This window comes from Orbicella faveolata, unplaced genomic scaffold (assembly GCF_042242905.1).
Source record: "Orbicella faveolata isolate gen_17 unplaced genomic scaffold, um_ofav_v1 contig_12, whole genome shotgun sequence".
NCBI classification, from domain to species: domain Eukaryota; kingdom Metazoa; phylum Cnidaria; class Anthozoa; order Scleractinia; family Merulinidae; genus Orbicella; species Orbicella faveolata.
Window position 1 is genome coordinate 15,158,784 of NW_028301539.1, and position 18,908 is coordinate 15,177,691.

The following is an 18,908-nucleotide window of genomic DNA, read 5'->3' on the forward strand; positions in this document are numbered from 1 at the left end:
CGGCGCAAAGGATCAAGGGCGGATATCCAAAGAGTTACTACCACAGGCTACAGGCCATGACCATATACATGAAGTCCTTAAAACTCGAGCCTGAAATAGCACCAGCATGGTTCGAGCACGGCCGCCAAATCGAGCTCTGAAAAGAGAAAAAATACTCGCCCTTGCAAAGGTAAACCTTAATATATATAGGTGATGCGAGTTTATAATGTTTGTTGTGTACGAAAAACCACAAAGGCAGAGATCGGTGGAATATTTTCGAGTTTGATCAGGGCGGCAAGAAGGGGTATAAGGGAATGGAAAATATAATAATTAATTCCATGTTTTGCAGACAATGTTTTTGACAGTTTGGTTGCAATCTGCAATCAGTCAGAATGTAGCGGTTTTGGGAAAACACACAGCAGTCAATGGGTTCATTTGCTGAGTACATAATTAAATACAATTTTTTGTAAGAGCACCATGCACAGCACAGCACAGTATTACTTTGCACTATATTAACTTGATCACATGCACCTGCACCTGCTCCAGCACTCCGTGGCGGGATGGGCAACCTTTGCCATCTTGACGGATAGGCAAAGCGGTCAGAAATTACGGTGTTTCCAGGCGTAGTCAATCGATAAACCGATAATCGTTATCAATCAATAACAATCAATACAATATTATTTTAGTCCTTTTACAAGTTACACAGATAAAATGATTGATAATTTTTTCTGTAATGGTGTTATTGAGTCATTTTATATTTATAGCCGGTGTATCTTTTACAATCGTCAACAAAATAACAAAAACAGAAACAACTAACAAAACATTTTGGGCTTGACATCTTTTGTTGCTAGTTTACAACACCGGAAGAAGCTCAGGCTAGTCTGTGTCAGTAGAGTAGCAGCTTAAAACCCTCCAGTGTTATCATAGCATTTAGATGAAGCGAAATAAACAATACAGTCAGTGTTCTAGTGATTTCAATTATTTGCATTTTTTCAATCAATAACAATCGATATTCGGTAATTCGTAAAGACAGGAATTATTGATTGTTAGCAATTTTTGTCATTTATGGATAGCAATCGATAAAAAATTTTTCTATGTGTTTGATTGTTATCAATTGCAGATATCAATCAATAACAATCGGCGATTGATATCGATTGATTTCAAATATCGATTTTTATTGATTCACTATGCCTGGAGTGTTTGTATGGGAATCCAATGGCAAATAACTTTTTTAAAAATTGAATTTTACTCAATTTGTGAATTGCAACGTTAAAATACTAGGTAGAAGATTATATTCACCAAGTTTGAAGGATGTAGCTTTGCTAGAAGAAGCTCAGTTAAGTTTTCTAATTTTCCATTTATTGGTCTGTACATTTGGCTGGGTAGACGCAGTTCGCAGGAAAAAAATTATAGACAAATGTATGGGAAATTAAAAATTAATTGAGCGTCTTTTAGCCCAGCTACGTCCTTCAAATTTGGTGAATACAATAAGCTACCTAGTATGGTAAAGTTGCGATTTATAAGTTATGCAAAATCAATATTTCAACAAAAGTTATTTGCCATCTGATTCCCATATAAACACCGTAATTTCTGACCGCTTTGCTTACCCAGCAAGATGGCATTGTTGCAAGTGCAACAACTTCAACTGGGGCCATCTGAAGCCATTGTAGAGTTTTCAGGAGTTCTCAACCAATCACAGCACAAGTTTGAAAGCAAAGTGTGTTGAGATCTGATCTGGCCATTCCTATTGGAGAATCGTCAGTGTAAGCCATTGGAACAGATCATATTGATTGACAGCTACGTGTAACTACAAACAAATTTTGTCACCTTGAACAGTTGACATATACTGTTACAAGCCCTCAGTTTATGATGGTTGTTTTAGAATAGTAGTTTTGTATACTTGTATATGGGCCTATTAGCAGGGCCAAGGAGGGTTTATAAATGGGGGGGGGGGGGGGGGAGTATACATGTAAATCAGCTTTCAGGTATACACTCTTATAGGTATATGTTTCATACTGTACCCCTTATCCCAGCATAGTTCTTACATTTTGTCTTTTTCATAGGGTTTTCGTGGTCGTTCTAAGAACTGCTACAGTATAGCAATAAGAAGAGTCCAGAAAGCTCTGCAGTATCAGTACATCAGCAGAAGGCTGAAGAAAAGAGAAATGCGTACAGTGAGTATATTCACTGCTTTGGTATGCCTTTTCGTACCCGTGACTGTTGTCACTTATGTTACACTCTTTCTTTTTTTTTTAGCTGTGGATCACCAGAATAAATATTGCTACCAGAGAACACAATATCAACTACTCAACCTTCATGCATAAAATGGTTCAGGTATGATCTTGTATTTCTTGCTTCTACTTATAGGAACTATCCATTTACAAAGAGGAGTCAGGGAACTGATTTCTAATCAGCATGTGGTTAAAACACTTTGTAAGCTTTCCTTTTGTGGTGACTGATAAAGATACAACAGTACTTACTGGGGTGCTGGCATTTAGACACAGCTGATTTCGCTGCATGTATATGCACCATAAACCTCTGAAAGTAACAACCCCTTGAAAGTAGCGACCCTCCGAAAGTAACATCAAAAAATTGTGGCCATTAATGAATCCCAAAAGTAGCAACCCCCTGAAAGTAGTAAGCCCCCCGAAAGTAGGAAGTCCACCCCCAACCATTCCCCCTCCCCAAAAATAGTGAGACCCAGTTTCAATAGTATTTTTATTTTTCCAATCAATAGTCGGGTGAAAGTTATGTATAGTAAGTTCATTTAATGCACTCTTCAAGAAGGGAAGTTGTCGCTTATGTCACAAAGCGTTGCGTTGTAAAATGTCAGTTCGTGCTTCATCAGTTAATGCTGCACCTGGTTTAAGGGGCAGTCTAACCAAGATTTAGTGTTACTTAAAAGTCCAATGAAGGTGTTGGTATTAATTGGAAATCCACTAGTAGTTGCCTAACTTTGCTAAAATGCACGGTACTAGTCACAAAAGTTGTTTATAACTGTTATGGCAACGGATGAGTAGGAAAGAAGTGGTCTAAACCTTGAAAATATCGGGCCGATGTTTTCAAGTTTGACAATGTTACTTGGAGGAAAATCACTAAAACTCATTGATCTCTTAGCGATTGAGTTTTTGCCTTTTTTTCTTTTTTGTTGTTTTAAGGTATCAGTGGGTGCACCTTTATAATTTTAGCATAGTTTGCACAAAAACCTTAGAAGACCTCTCGTGATACTGCCCCTTTAAAACAAAACTTGTAGAATTTTCATCAAGTATTGGTCCTGAAAAGCCCCAGTGGGGAGTGGCTGATTAAGTACTTTTTTAAAAATGTAATATAGAAAACTTTGCTTCAAAGTACTTTCATTTTCATCAGGAGCATATTAAAAGGAATGTTTCTTGAAATGTAAATTGAAAACTCGACCAGAGCTCTGAGATGTTGTCACAGCAGACTAATGTAGCAGTGCATCATGAAGTACAAACAATTTATGGTATCTATCTAGCTTTCCTGCCAACCATTGACAACACAGTTTAGACATGAAGAGTTCACCCATGTGGCAGTAATATAGATTTAGATGGGCTAGCTTCAGTCTTCAAATAGACAGCTTGGATTTATAGTTAAAACAAATTTATTTCTCTTACCTCAACAGTGTAACATCCAATTAAACAGAAAAATGATGTCTGAACTGGCCATACATGAACCTAGATCATTCAAGGTTTGTCTGCAATTATGTACAGAGAGGAAGGAATTAAGGAAGGGAGCAAGGAACGAGGGGGGGGGGGGGGAGACAGGGGCAAGTAGGGATACAGGCAAAAGAAAGAGTGGGAGGGTGCAAGAAAGCAGGTGGGAATGCATGGAGAGAGCAAGGAAGGGAGACAGAAAGGCAGGGAGAGCAGGTAGAAGGGAGACAGATCCATGTAGGTAGACAGGCATGAATGAGATGGTTGGGGAGAAAGGTGGGAAGCAAAGGAAGGAGAACAAGCAAAGAGAGACAAAAGAAAGGAGGTGAACAGATGGGAGGGATGAAGAGGGATGCAGGCAGTCACAGGAAGAGAGGAAGATTGGAAAATGTTCAGTCTTCACATCCACACAAAATGCCCCATGTCAGTGCTCTTATTGACTATTTTTGTAAATAATTTGTATCTTGCAGGCCCTGGCAGAACTTGGAAAACGTCGCTTAAAAGATGGCTTATTGGCAGCTCTTTAGTAATACATTGATACTCCTTGGAATCAAAAGATCATATAAACAGTGCTTTGCTTATTACTGTAGTGAGGAAGGTCACATCATGAATACTGATGTTCTAGTATTGATCTTAGTCATGTTAAACAAAATATTGTTACATTTTTGTACTTATTATTTTCTCTTGGGCAGTTTGTTCTGAACTGGCCATTAATTCCTTTATGACATGGAACAGGTTATGTTTGACATGTATACTGGACGTACTTGGTGCTGTCTTGTGTGGTTATTTTAGTGTCATATTCATCATGTACATCACAGAATGATGCAGCCTAACACCAACACGTAATGCCTACAACTCATGGAAATAACTTTCTACGCAAATGTCACATTATTTTTCAATAACCTGTTACCATGTCCATGCAATATGATGAATTCCTTTTGTGTGTCATCTTATATACTTATTTTTAATTATGTAGATACCTGGCCTATATATTTGTCAAGATTTAAAATTTGCAAAATGCTGTATGACCAGTTAATTTGGCAGGCAAATGTTTCTTCCCATTGACAATTTGCTGTGTACTAGAAGAATTAACCTGCTCAGTCTTGCAAATATCATCTTATTTTAGCCTTATTGTTGACTGAGAATCAGGCAATATTCTGTATGATTTTGCATTGAAATCTTTAATATTTGTACTCAACTAATTAGTTTTGTATGTTTCACTGTGCCACCTTTTGTATCAAGATTTTAAAGCCAAATTTCATTCAGAACCACAGGTTAAGAGCTCATTGAGGTCATGCATTTCTTTTAAGTCCAAGGTTTTTCTCTGATCAGGTACTGGTTTTTCGATTAGGTCGTAGGCTCAAATTATGGCGCAAATTAACCCCTGGCTCATTGTTGACTTTCTGACATAATTTATTCCTTGCACAATCATCTCTTGGAAAGTCCCTGATTATATTACACATGTATTTACTACAATCTTGGGTACACTTATTGGGTATGGTTTGTTGAAACTTAACTGGAAAAAATAGTGAAACCACATGCTGAACAATTACATGCTCACACTTGATGATTTTTAGTTTCTGATTCAAGAAAAACAAATCCTCATTTTCCTTTATGGTTAATTGTAGCAATCAGGAGCTCTGCTTTTAGTCTTGGCTAAATCTGCATACCAGCAGAGCTGTGGTGGCCCAAAGGGCTGCCAAGCAGAGCCCCATACTCATATAGGAAAGAAAAGGAAACCATGAATAGATTTTCTCATAGTTATCATGGCTTGCTCACAGACAGGTACACATAGCACTGGCATACAGCTAATAAAATGATTGTTAGCTATTGTTGTACCGACACTACTTCCTTGTGCCATACACAGCTGCTTGCATCAGCACTGAGAACTGTGGAAGGCATGCTAAAGCTGTGTTCAGAACAAGTTATCAGATTTGGTATTGCCTTAGCAACAGCATGTTGATGTCTTGGGGACACCATTTTGAAAATACTGTAATTAAATTAGCCATGATAACAGAAGTCCAGCAACAGGACAGGCAGACGTAGGTTTACACAAGCAAGTTAGTTTGCACCCCTTTCACTTGTATACAAGTTAACAATAGGTAACAACCCTTTTACCTGTACGTATATATACTTAGTAGAAAAATGACCAATTCCCTATGTGAGACGTACAAGCAGAGGATCATGGTAGTTGTATTCATGAAAATAAAAAACCTCCAGTCCAAGATGATGAGTACAACTACCATGATTCCTTGCAGGCTTGTCTCATAGAGGGAATTGGCCATTACAAGAAATAAATGACTAGCTTTAAAATTCTAATATGGTAATACCCTCTGACCAAAATCTCACATGTAATGAAACCTGACTAGACTGATGGACAATCGTATTTATGCAGTGGAGAATGACAACATGCACATTAATTAACTGATGTTTTTTTAGGAAAAACTTGCAGTTATTTTAAAATTAAATTTTTGTTACTTAACAGTATAAATGTCATGAGTGAAAACAGACCACAGAAGTGACAAAAAATTGTTTATTTGTAAAGATCATGATGAAGCCAAGCCAAAAGATTAAAAGGATATATGTTCTGATTTGTTTAGAATCTGATTGTAAGATTTCACACATTGCTAAATATGTTACATATTTGTTCAAGATAAAATAATACAAGCAAATTTAATGCTGCAAATTTTCACACACCATCTATACATTGTACATTTCAATGATATCTTTAGCTGGGCAGTCATTTTGTGCATTGCTTTAATTGATGATTTGCATCAAACAAGTTAGTAACCTTCACATAATCAAGGCATTTCAATCATTGCTTTACTGGTATTAACAGTATAAAACAATGACATTTGTAGAATAAATAACAAAAGTCTTGGTTTACAGTAGCAGTAAGAAAGACTTCAGTCATCTGAAAGTACACATTCCTATTCTATACTGTATTCCATATTGGCTCATTTCAGATCTGTTTACTACAGCTGCTAGATGCATAATCAAATATCTCATGTTGAACATTTTAAAGCAACAAAGCAAACATTTAAAAGAAGGATGTAGTTGACGATCAGTGGTTGCAGGCACTATTAACTAGTCTGAGGAAGACTATACTTCAATCTTATGAGGACAGTATCATTACTGCAGCCACTATATTCAGGTGTCTCCTAAAATGTCCGAGAGAAAAGCCAAGCTACACACATTAAAAACTCTCAACTATATACAAACTGAAGTTGATTCTAAGATCACTGCTTTAAGAATTGATTTGCTCATAATAATTTAAGAATTTTCAAGAAGAACGAAAAAGTTACTTTTGATGACTAGAAGTTAACTAGTCATCAAATGAAATTTTAGTTCCCTTGTACTCTTGGATATTTCCTTTGCGTGCTGCACTTGCTGGGGTCCCTCCTCTGCCACCACCACGCCCTGAACAAAATATAACAGAGACTATTAGAATCAACAGTGTTAAAAGTGATTAGAACAAAACACAAGTGGAAGAAACTTTTGTTGTCACTAGGTAGTCACTCATGGTCAATAGGCTTTACAGCATTATTTGATACACACTTCATCATAAACACTTACAACCATAGCCTGTAAACAGTTTAAGATGTACAAGGAGCTCCAGCTTAAAAGGGCCCTTACCAGCCATACCTTTGTTTTGGTGTACACACAAAAGTTTGGCTATTATATTTTATTCAGATCATGTTGAAATGAGGGAAATCACTGTGAAACTACTTAAGATAATTAAACATGCTTTCAGGATTACAATGTACAGTAAAGCAATAAGATTTCACTTCACCATGCATTATCAATAATTTTGATGGCATAGAGAATAGCGAAGGCTGACTTGGGTCCTTTAATTCCGGAAAATGAAAAAATACCTCACAGTCTTGCAGTGTTCAGATGGTATAGCTGGTACTACTCATTGAACCATAACATTACACAAGTAATAATAATGTCAGACATGCAAAGTACAAGCAGATGTTACAGGCTACAAATGAACTTACCTTGTCTTCCGCCTCTTCCACCAAAGCCTCCTCTGCCACCAAAGCCACCTCTGCCACCTCCCCTACCACCAAAACCACCTCTACCTCCTCCCCTGCCACCTCCTCTACCACCACCTCTACCACTTCCACTGCCAGGTGTGGAATTCCGTGGCTCAGCAAAATCGAGTCTTAGAAAACGACCATCTAGCTCCTTTCCATCCATTGAAGCCATTGCAGACTGTGCATCCTCCACACTATCAAATTCAACATATCCAAAACTGAAAAAAAAAAAAGAAAAAACCAGCAATTATAATTCCAGAATGCTAAAGAAAAAAGAAAACACAATAAGTGCATGTAAATTAAGCATACACTGAAATACATTGTGGTCTTTGAAGGACAAAATAGCACAAACTTGCAGTTAGTGACTGAGCTCTGTAAGTTTTTAACTAAAGATGAAAGTTGAAAAAGAGTACTCATGAGAATCAACTGACTCCATGCATAGTAATAGTAGTAAATAGTAATATTAGTATCTGAAAAATGATGTGAAGTTTCATTTCCAGTTGGATCAGAAACTGTGGGGGTTAGGACCTGGGACTAGGCAGGTTGTGATGTCAAAACAAGAATGACAGTCTACATATCTCTTGAAATTGTTTACAATTTGGACCTAAACTTGGAATTACATTTGATTGCTTAATTCCTAGTGTATTTCACTATTTGTTTGGTTTTGATAATAAATTCACGTACATTCTTGTTTTGATGTCACAGCCTGACTAGTCCCAAGTCCTAACCCCCACAGTTTCGGACCCAACTGGAATGAAATTTCCTATTTTCAGATGGCTAAAACGCAGTGAAAAAACTAAAATTCATTTTTTTCTATTTTTATAGCATAGCAATTTCTCAGGCAATTCTGTCCAAGGGGATAGGTGCAATGAGGTTAACCCTATGTCAAGCACCAACCCGTGAGATAAGGCCAGACCACAACACCAGTAACTACGTGCCCTACTCTTTTTGATAAGTGTGTGGGTTCTTTAATGTCCCCTGCTAACCATGTAACACTGAAGATGCAGGAGACAGGGCCTATGATTTATAGTCCTTACCCGAGAAGACTTGAACGTCTAACCATTTGCAGATATAATAACAAAGGCAGCAAATTCTCCTCAGTTATTTTAAGACCCTGAGTGTCTTAAAATATTAAGATGTGAAATTATATTACAACCTCTTAAAGATTCCATCGAGCAAATAAAAAAATATCTGTCATGTACACTTAAACACAAGGCATGTAAATTCAAGACCAAAATATGTGACATAGGATTGAGAAAGAACAGATCATGATATCTAAAACAATTCCCCATAGTGTGCCAAGAAAGTTGTGTCTGATAGCCCAGGGCAACTGGATTTTCCTGTCGGGCTAGTGAATTGTGTCCATCACTTGGCCAATGGGCAAGTGAAGTTTTCGGGAAAATTTTAGAAGAAATTTATACTACAGAAGTACTGTCAGAGATTAACCTTTTAAGGACTAGTGAGAATGATATTCAGGCTAGTACATCATAGAGTTTGCCCAAAGGGAAAGTCTGAAAACTTGTTTCCTTTGCACCTGTCCCGAGATGTTGGAAAAACACAAGAAATAATGAAAATAAGAGATATTCCCCATAATAAATCTGCAATCCAGAGAATAATAATTTGCTTCGCAGTTTAAACATCCACCAACCGTGCACTTAACACTGGTAAGTCTGTCACAAAGAACAACAATGGAACAGCATGTCCTGTATTGTTACTTACCCCCTTGGGTTGCCCGTGTCTCTGTCTGTTATGACTCGTGCACCAGTGCAGTTTGGAAAAGCTTCACTCAGTAAGTCATTATCAGTGTTGTATGATAAGCCGATGCAGATCAAGGTGTTTGATGGAGTACTTTTACCACGACCCCTGCCAGATCCACCTCCACGTGGTGATTTCCCCTGCCCTCTATTACTTGGGGAGGGTCTTGCCTCTGCCATGTTTATTCGCAGTGTCCTGCCATCAAGTTCTGAGCCATCAAGTTCAAGTCCCTGCTGAACTTCCACTGGACTGCCAAAGTCTACATAGCCAAACCTTTAGGTTACAGAACATAAAATGTATTATTATATCACATCATCACTTCTCAGACAGGATCATTAGGAGGAAATGATTAGTCAGGATACATGGAAGCCAGTGACAAGGCAATATTGGAGAAAGCTTGAAAACTGCGAGGGCTAATGAAAAGTTAAAGAAAACTACAATATTATTAAACTTTAAGCATGCACATTTGGTATTGAAAAGTCTTAGGCTGTGGTCACAGAGAGATGTGTTCAGACACTGGGTACTTCACGTACCCTAGGACCATTTAGTGCCTGAGTACAAGGTTGAGACCTTGTGCCTGGGCTCTGAATTCTGGCATGAGAAAAAGGTGTGTTCACATTAGTGCCCAGCGGGAATCATGCTGCGGCACTGTGCTTGGGCACTGAGTGTGAACATAAGTTCCTTACTTTCATGTATCTCATGCCATGGGTAATAAATATAGTCAGCACGTCCAGCACTACTAGACAAAGTGATTTCTGTTAGTCTACTGCTCACCGCATTTTTTTCGTTTATAAGGCAATGGATTTTTTCCAGAAAAAGACAGTACGCCTGTTCGATCGAAATCTGATCCAAACTCAAGGTACGTCTTTTAACCATGTATGTTTGTGCCAAAAAAAGCAATTTTGCAAAATTTCACTGATGATTAAACCTGTCAAACATCATTGCATAATCAGAGATTTTTTCCACATAACACAGAAAAATTGTTCCATAGTAGTAATAAATCAGCTGCTTTCCAACCTCAAAAATTCTGAAGAGATGATCAATTACTTTGAAGTAGTTTTTGGCCTATTAAATCAGTGATGAAAACACACACGTTTGTTCTGCGACAAATTTTTAACCTCCACGCCTTCCATCCATCTTTTGGTGAATATCCTGGAAACTAGTTTTTCATAGTCTAATGTAATGCCTGGTTAGTAAGTTATGGATGTTTCAAGAATGCAACAACTAATTCTGCACTCAAAATTATATGATAAACCTGTGTTAAATGAAGAAATACCTGTCAACAAAATACTAGAAATAGATCAAACATCTGTCAAAGTTAGTGGGCATGACATTTAATAAGTTTATTCTATTAAAGAGCTTAAAATGTGGGTAAGACTTTGAAATGCTTTAGGAGAAATTTTCAGTTTGTAAACTTGATACCCTTACACATGTATGCCTAAAAGTTTATGGTGTGTCTTATAACCGAAAAAATATGGTATATTTGGATTTTTGATGTCAAACCTAGAATGTTTTTTTTTCCCAGGTGGCTGATTAGGATTTCAAAAGCAAAACCGTTTTTTACAGTACATACCCTCTTGATTCTCCATTCTTTGTTATTAGTCTAACACTTGTCGGAGTTAAACCATTTTCCTCAAACAAACCCTGAATGCTCTCTTCAGTGGTTCCATATGACAAGTTTCCGACATAAAGAGAAACTGAAAAACAATTATTATAGTACATTAATAAACTTTTCATGGATGGAGTAAGATCAACATGTCAAACCTTCTCTGAGGCAGGTAGAATAACATTCTTTAACATAAACCACTGACTTCAGGACTGATGGGTAAACATGCCATCTGATTGGCTACACAGACGGTGCAGGAGCTCTTTGACCTTTGAAAATCACTTCAACATCACATTCTTGTGAGTTACCCAATTAGAATTAGAATGGAGTAATCGTAGGTTAGGGAGTGAGTTCAATAGGTTGTGTGGCTGCAGTCTGATGGAGAATGTTATAATTGCTAAATGTGCCTCGATGTGCATGAGGCATTGGCTTCCAGAGAGTTAATTATAAGTTATAATGATCTTTGGGATATGACCTAATTATTTGTTTGGCTTGCAGAATCCATAAATTTGTCTCATGACCCTAATTATTGCTATTTGCTGTCGCCAAGCTACATAACTTGGTGGGGTGTAAGAAATATTATCCTGTTTGAACAAGCCATGGTTGTTTTCTGTGGCTTGGAGGTTTTGTTTTATTAATCATGATTCAACAGTCGTTTATTGTCAAATGTGACGAGTTCACAACCAAGGAATCACACACAAATAAATGTTAGCTTTAAGACACTTGAATAATGCTATGGCTGATTTGAGAAAAAGAATTCCTGAACTGCTGCCAATGACCACATCAAAGCCACAACTGGAATTGTGAAGAAAGCCTCCATGCTACATCATGCACATGCATTGAGGATGTCATTCACCGCTGAAAAAATCATTGGGGGAGGCGTAAATCTGAACCACTTACAAGCAACAAATCTCAAATTTTCTTGTTCAAATGAGTCATAGGGAGTCATTCAAAATTAGCATGCATTCTCGTTACTCTCGGATGCAATAAAAATAATGTGGTTAATAATTATTTAACCACCATGAAAACACATGTAGCTGCAAGCAGGGTAACATTTCAGGCCTGAAGCACAAGTAGTGAAGACACAAGAATGAGCACTGGGAAAATATTTCCTGCCAAGATCTTTCTATGATTTCAAAATTAGTAACTGGTAAAAGAAAGAAACTTGAGCTACTGGGAGTATCAAGATAAACTTTATGTGTATAAGCTCCACAAATGGGAATTTGAGCTGCTAATCTCGAGCCAATAGTTGCAAAATAATTATTAAATACACTTCCTATTGCTTTGGTATCAGTAATCTCTTGATTGTCTTCCACAATCCTTTTGGGGTTGAAGATTTCTTTGGGCGTAAGAGTAACAAGTTGCCTTATACCTTTCCAAACATTTGTGACATTGCTCTGATTCGCTAAAAACATAATTGTGGTAGTAAAGCTTTTTGCTAAGTCGTAGTAAACCTGTAAGTTTGTTTCTATAGATTTTATATTTGTAGTGACTAGCAGTAGATTTAGTTCTAATGAAGTGTCTACATTAAGTATTCTTATAATTCATAGACTTTGTAAGTACCTTAGTTATCCAAGGTTAAGAGTTGAATTTAACCTCGCTACGGGAGAGTGTTTTTAATGGAAAGTGTTTATTTACAATTTCAGAGCACTTAGAAAAGAAAACCTCAAATAGCTGATTGACATTCTGAGATTCACCAAATACATCTAGCCACTGGATTGATGCAAAGTCATTCAGAACAAGTTCTTCATTATGTTGGAAAAATCTTGTTTGTAGATTTTATCTTTTGAGTCAGGCAACATAGTAATTTCATTTATAATTAAATAGTTGGGTAAATGGTCACTAAGTTAATTAAATTATATTACCACTAATACTATGAAAACCAAGGGAATTAAAGAAAATATTGTCAATTAACAGTAAATTCAATCTACATTTCTCTGGTCCTTCTATCTGGAACAATTTGGATGAAGAGATAAAACGTTTGTCTCTGCGTTTATTTAAACAAACCTTGACTAAGCAATTTCTAAGTTCTTATGCTTAATGCTAGCTTAGTATTTTTTTCTTTAAGTTACTATCGCTCTTAATTAAACAATGCTCTGTCTATAACTGGTACTGTTACTACTTATATGTCTTTTTATATTTATATCTAAAGAAAAATGTAAAAGGTTTCACACAATCGTAGAAGTGCTCGATGCAAATACATGCAGAGCGGAATACTATAATTAAAGATAGAGACCGTACAGACTGTCCGTACAGTCTCTATCTTTAATTATAGTATATTTATATCTATATATTTTTTCTCTCTCTACCTCTTCTTTTCTTTATTTTTCCTACAACCCATTTAAAGCATAATAATTCTTGTAACTACTCAGCTCGTTTAGTTTTTACTATTTTGAGTAGTTTTTTTGCTTATTTAAGTTTAATGTATTCTTTTGCTGTATAGTATTCTCTGTATTATGCAAAATAAAATGGTTGTTGTTGTTGTCGTTGTTAGATCTCAATACATTTATTAAATTTTAACCACAGAGGGATTTCACAGCAGCAAAGTGTAATAATTGTCCATGGTACTGTTTAGTAAATGTACACACAAACTCTTTTCAGAACCTACCATTTTCGTTGGGATTGTCATCTTGCTTCAACTTCTTGCCTCCATAATCCTCACTCTCTGTATTTGCCTTTCTCTTTGCAGCCTTCTGACCTTTCCCCTCTTCATTTCCAGCATCTCCATTTGCACTTTCTTGCGAATACTCCTAAAATACAGAAAGTAACCACTAAAACTGTTTCTTCTTTTTTAAGGGCAGACAGAAGCATAGGGATTCTTTTCCAATTCTATTTTCTAAGTGAACATACAAAAGATCATATATTTGAACTGCGGAGAAAGACAAGAAGCTATGATTGATCATGGCAGTTATACACAAGACTAAGGCAGCTGTGAAATTAAAGCCTGAAAAAATAAATTATCATGCTTTAATTTCATAGCTGCTCACGTTGTGCATATAACTGCGATGATCAATCATGTTTAGTACTAACAGTTTTAACCAGTCATTTTGCCATTTAATTTGATTTTTAAGGTCAACAACAGCAGAATGTTGCACTTTTTTCTTTTGCCTCAAAATGTGGTATATTGTATAAGAACCTGCCACATGTTATGTCCAACAAGCTGTTTTCTTATAATGCTGTCTGTCTGTCATGTGTGTATGTGGATTCAGATACTGAATTTTACCTTTTAACATAAACCACTGACTTCAGGACTGATGGGTAAACATGCCATCTGATTGGCTACACAGACGGTGCAGGAGCTCGTTGACCTTTTGTAAGTGTGTTCATTTTCTTGATTATTTGTGCAATTTAATAAATTTATTTTAAATATTTCTGTAACAATAAAAAAACTGATTGAAACTACAGCAAGTCCAAGTATACATACTTTATTTTTCTTGGATTTCTTAGCTGTTGTGATTGCCTCCTCATCTGATGAACTGTTCTTCCGTTTCTTGCTTCCTTTAACAAGCTTCTTGTTGGCCTTTACCTCTTCATCATCTGAACTTGATTCTTCACTACTGGAATCCTTTGCTGTTCCATTTTCCCCATTTAACTTGGGTGATTCTTCTTCATCTTCACTGCTAGAATCTGACCCAGAATCAGGCTCATCATTTGTTTCTTTTGCTTTTCCTTTTGAGGGTTGTTCATCTTCTTCATCAGAAGAATCTGAGCTAGAGTCAGAAGATGCTTCTTTAGTTTTAACTTCTTTTGTTTTACTTGTTTCCGTTTTCTTTGTTGTTTTTGGTTTTTCTTCTTCTTCGTCAGAAGAATCCGAGCTAGAGTCAGAAGACGCTTCTTTAGATTTAACTTCTTTTGCTTTCCTTGTTTCCGATTTCTTTGTTGTTTTTGGTTTTTCTTCTTCTTCATCAGAAGAATCTGAGCTAGAGTCAGAAGACGCTTCTTTAGTTTTAACTTCTTTTGTTTTACTTGTTTCCAATTTCTTTGTTGTTTTTGGTTTTTCTTCTTCATCATCAGAAGAATCTGAGCTAGAGTCAGAGGATGCTTCTTTAGTTTTAACTTCTTTTGTTTTACTTGTTTCCGTTTTGTTTGTTGTTTTTGGTTTTTCTTCTTCTTCATCTGAGGAATCTGAGCAAGAGTCAGAGGCTGCTTCTTTAGTTTTAACTTCTTTTGTCTTACTCTTTTCCATTTTCTTTGTTTTTGGTTTTTCTTCTTCTTCATCTGAAGAATCCGAGCTAGAGTCAGAAGCTGCTTCTTTAGTTTTAACTTCTTTTGTTTTACTTGTTTCCATTTTCTTTGTTTTTGGTTTTCCTTCTTCATCTGAAGAATCTGAGCTAGAGTCAGAAGCTGCTTCTTTTTTTTTAACTTCTTTTTTTTTACTTGTTTCCATTTTCTTTGCTGTTTTTAGTTGTTTTTCTTCTTCATCAGAAGTATCTGAACTGGATTCAGAAGTTGCTTCTTTAGCTTTTCCTGCTTCTTTCTGTTTACTTGTTTTCACTGGCACTGTTGTTTTTGGTTTTTTGTCTTCTCCATCGGAAGAGTCTGAGCTAGATTCAGAAGATCCTTCTTTGGACTGAGTTTTTGTTGCAGGGGATTTAGAGGGTGCTGACTTTTGAGGCTTCTTCTCTTTTTCATCAGAGCTTGATTCAGAGGAAGATGCCTCAGCTTTCACTGTCCCAGTTGGTTTGGCTTTTGATTTTTGTTGCTTCCCTTTTTTCTCATCATCACTTGAAGAGGACTCTTCTTCACTTGAGGAATCATCCTGTTTGTTTTTCAGTCCCTTGAGTTCAAGCACATCTGCCTTTAGTGTCTTGACAGGTTTTTCCTCTTCTTCATCAGAGTCAGACTCACTTGATGAAGAGCTTGACTGTTTTTTAGGTTTCTTTGGACCTGGTTTGGATTTTTTTGGAGCAAGTGCAGGCTTGACCTTAGATTTTCCATTCTGTTTTATTTTTTCCTTCTTAGTTTTCTTCTCGGCAACTTGTTTTCTGGAGATAACAAAATAACATTTAATTCATCCAGCCACCAAATAACAAAAATCTTGTGATTGCGCAGAAATCCTAATATGACCATTTCACTCAAGTTTTGAGCCCCACACAAGAGCAGGGAACCTTTGAGAACAAGCCTAAGAGTATATAGCCTTCTTTGCAGACATTCTTATGGCTCACCACATCCCCCTACCCTTTGAACCTCCGCTGAAACAAACATTTCCTGTAAAATTTTACCCTTTCCTTAAAGAAAGGAAGTACCGCAAGGCTTCAAAAAAGTGACCACTTGTCCAGGACAAGTGGATTTTCCTGTTGGCAAGTAACTTTTCTTTCTCACTTGCCTGATGAGCAAGGGCCCAGGCAAGTCATCTGCCAACTAAATAAAAAAAAAGTACACCAAGACTTAAACAAATTTCTTTGATTCTTCGTAGCTGACAGATAGTTTAGTACATCAGGTTAATTATACTTGTTTGCTCAAGGTAAAGGATGTCGACCAGGGGATAAAGGTTAGTAACTGTTCTCCCGTATTTCTAATTTCAGTAATGATGATTTTCCTGCCTGATAATGTATAAGCTTTTCTGAATCATACAGTATTTAATGACCTTATCTGTCAATATCTGTCTGGTTGTTTTTGATACTAACAGTGGAGTCATATTTCAGCGTGTTTCTTTTGTCTGGTAGAGGCTATTCTCTCAACATTGACATTGTGTTAACTTTCCTGAATTTTGCAAAGTTATGATATCTGGAATTCTCAGTGGGTTTTTGTCTTGACATTTTGATATCTAGTGGAGAGATATTTGCTGAGAAATCTCCAACATTCTCAGTGAGATTTTGGCCTTGGAATTTGGATATCTCACCAAGATCTCACTGAGATATCAAAATCTCGCCAACAGATCTTGGTCAAAATTTTGCATGGGTTTGTAAGGAAAAAACATCTTTTCCAGAAAGTTACAAAATATGGATAGCTATTCTTCTTAAAAGTAGTTGCTCAGTACCTTGAAATGGTTTTATCATCAGCTGAACTGGAATCCTGTGAAAATAACATAACAACTGATGAGACAGAACTAACAGCCCCCAAACTGGCCAGACCAAGAGCATGTCCCATGAGGTGAACAAATTAACCCCCTCCCAATAAGTATCTATTGTTCTCTACATTCTTCTGCATTTGAAGTCCTTCAAGACATGCTAAGCAAGTGCCAAGAAAAACAGACAGTATTTAGACACACTGACAGGCCAAGACCACCTCAGCGATGTCCTGACAAGACATCATATCAAGACAAATCTCATGAGGTTTACAACATGGATATGCCACATGTACAAATGTTCCATTGGTTACTTATAAGTTTGAACACAGCTCATCTGGAAAACGTGATTCAGGCATGTATTTATAATAGTAATAGTTCATAGTAATTATTATTAGTACTTCTCTGAATCACAGCGGGTATGAACAGTTCTAAATATATTGCAAAAGGCCATATTATTTTCACTGCTTCAGTACAATGAGGAGCACTAAAAGCGATGACTTTTAAGTTCCTCATTTCTGTGAGATGATTTCATTTTCTCAAGGTGCAAAATCATGAAATTGCATTTGTGTCTGCCATTTTCACTTTGAAAAACTGCAAACAATTATGAAGCCACTTCTGCCTGGAGGCTCACAAATTCTCAAGTGCCTTTCCAATTTCAAGGGTGCTGTTCAGAAATGAACAATACATGCAATTCTCAATTTTTTTAAATACATGTAAAGGCTGTGTCCTAAAGTAAACTATTAGCCTGCATGTCTAAATTGAAGAGTGCCAGACCCCAAGAATGTCCTCATGCGTCCCAAGTCATGGTAATGGTACTACTAAAATAGGTACCCTAGTTTCCTCATGGATATTCTTGACAGTTACCCTTGCGGTCTTTAAATTGTGCTACAAGGTCTAAACTTGGCACCACATTGGTTTAAGCACATATCACATTCTCCACCCACCGCAGCAAGCGATGGCACTCCCATGCAATTCTAGATGTGGAAAAAGTGTAGAATGAAGCCTTCCAGCTTGCAGTATTGATTTTATTGCAGAAAGAGGGATTCAGCGTCAGGTACAGCATTTTGCGATACTATCAGTTGTTGATCAGTGCCAATTTGCTGGGCTGTTCATTTAAAAATTGGAGTGATACAGTGAATCTGACAAGAGAAGCAATGTTCTCACATACAGGTGCCTTTGTATTTGACAACTACCACAGCCGATCGATGCTCGAAAAAGGTCTCCCTGTTTCAGTGTACATAACAATTAGCCTTACATTTGAAAGACCCATTTACTCGTAACTCATAGACTCATGTGACCCATATAAACTTAGGTCTCAAACCATCAATCAATCTTCTCTTTTTCAATTTCCGAAATGAGACCTGAAATATTCTTGATGCATGCTCATTTCCCTGGGTTATTGCACAATAATTTTCGACACGTGGTTTAGACAAAAAACGTGTTTTACAGATTTCAGCGACACAAAGTTCCCTGCTCCTTACTCATACTTTGCTGAAAGTTCGAGAAGTTAAGTTTCAAAAGATATTTCAACTTACTTCATCCATGGCATTATCCTATAAACTCAAAGTAAAGGATCAACACTTCATTCCAAAGTTCTTTACTCGAACGTATCGTAAACAGAGGATTGCACTTTTTAAGGCTTATCTATCGAACCCTCGTTGAAAAATAGATACGAATGAAAAAATAACTTTCTTACCTTTTTTGAAGTGACATGCTTCGCCATTTTTTGACCGAATAAATCCAAATTCCAGATGAAATTAACCCTCACTCTTTAACTCCACGTGCGAACACAAACGCGAGTCTAACGAGAAAGGAAGGTTACTGCGTACGAGCCGGCGAAGAGTGGG

General features: G+C 36.9%; 2 protein-coding genes across 2 annotated transcripts; one reads left to right on the plus strand and one right to left on the minus strand.

Moving 5' to 3' along the window:
• Positions 1-46: 46 nt before the first annotated feature.
• On the plus strand, positions 47-6,241 carry LOC110061565 (large ribosomal subunit protein bL20m-like). The gene is made up of 5 exons (XM_020768399.2): positions 47-169; positions 2,043-2,153; positions 2,236-2,313; positions 3,620-3,685; positions 4,121-6,241. Exons 1-5 carry the CDS (start codon positions 107-109, stop codon positions 4,175-4,177), a joined length of 375 nt encoding a protein of 124 aa, XP_020624058.1. The 5' UTR covers positions 47-106; the 3' UTR covers positions 4,178-6,241.
• Positions 6,170-18,901, minus strand: LOC110061556 (uncharacterized). The gene is made up of 8 exons (XM_020768388.2): positions 18,758-18,901; positions 17,032-17,066; positions 14,476-16,036; positions 13,660-13,801; positions 11,019-11,142; positions 9,410-9,718; positions 7,652-7,908; positions 6,170-7,070 (listed from the first exon to the last, which is right to left on the minus strand). The coding sequence occupies exons 1-8, from the start codon at positions 18,782-18,784 to the stop codon at positions 6,976-6,978; spliced, it is 2,550 nt and encodes an 849-aa protein (XP_020624047.2). The 5' UTR covers positions 18,785-18,901; the 3' UTR covers positions 6,170-6,975.
• Positions 18,902-18,908: the final 7 nt, after the last annotated feature.

Excerpts from the sequence above, each read along its gene's own strand:
- LOC110061565 (XM_020768399.2), top strand. The coding sequence starts at position 107 with ATGGTTCGAGCACGGCCGCCAAATCGAGCTCTGAAAAGAGAAAAAATA. Across the intron at positions 2,154-2,235 it reads AGAAAAGAGAAATGCGTACA|CTGTGGATCACCAGAATAAA; the intron begins GTGAGTATATTC and ends TTTTTTTTTTAG. Across the intron at positions 2,314-3,619 it reads TCATGCATAAAATGGTTCAG|TGTAACATCCAATTAAACAG; the intron begins GTATGATCTTGT and ends TTACCTCAACAG.
- LOC110061556 (XM_020768388.2), bottom strand. The coding sequence starts at position 18,784 with ATGGCGAAGCATGTCACTTCAAAAAAG. Across the intron at positions 13,802-14,475 it reads AGAAATCCAAGAAAAATAAA|GAGTATTCGCAAGAAAGTGC; the intron begins GTATGTATACTT and ends TCTGTATTTTAG. Across the intron at positions 7,909-9,409 it reads GACACGGGCAACCCAAGGGG|TTTTGGATATGTTGAATTTG; the intron begins GTAAGTAACAAT and ends TTTTTTTTTCAG.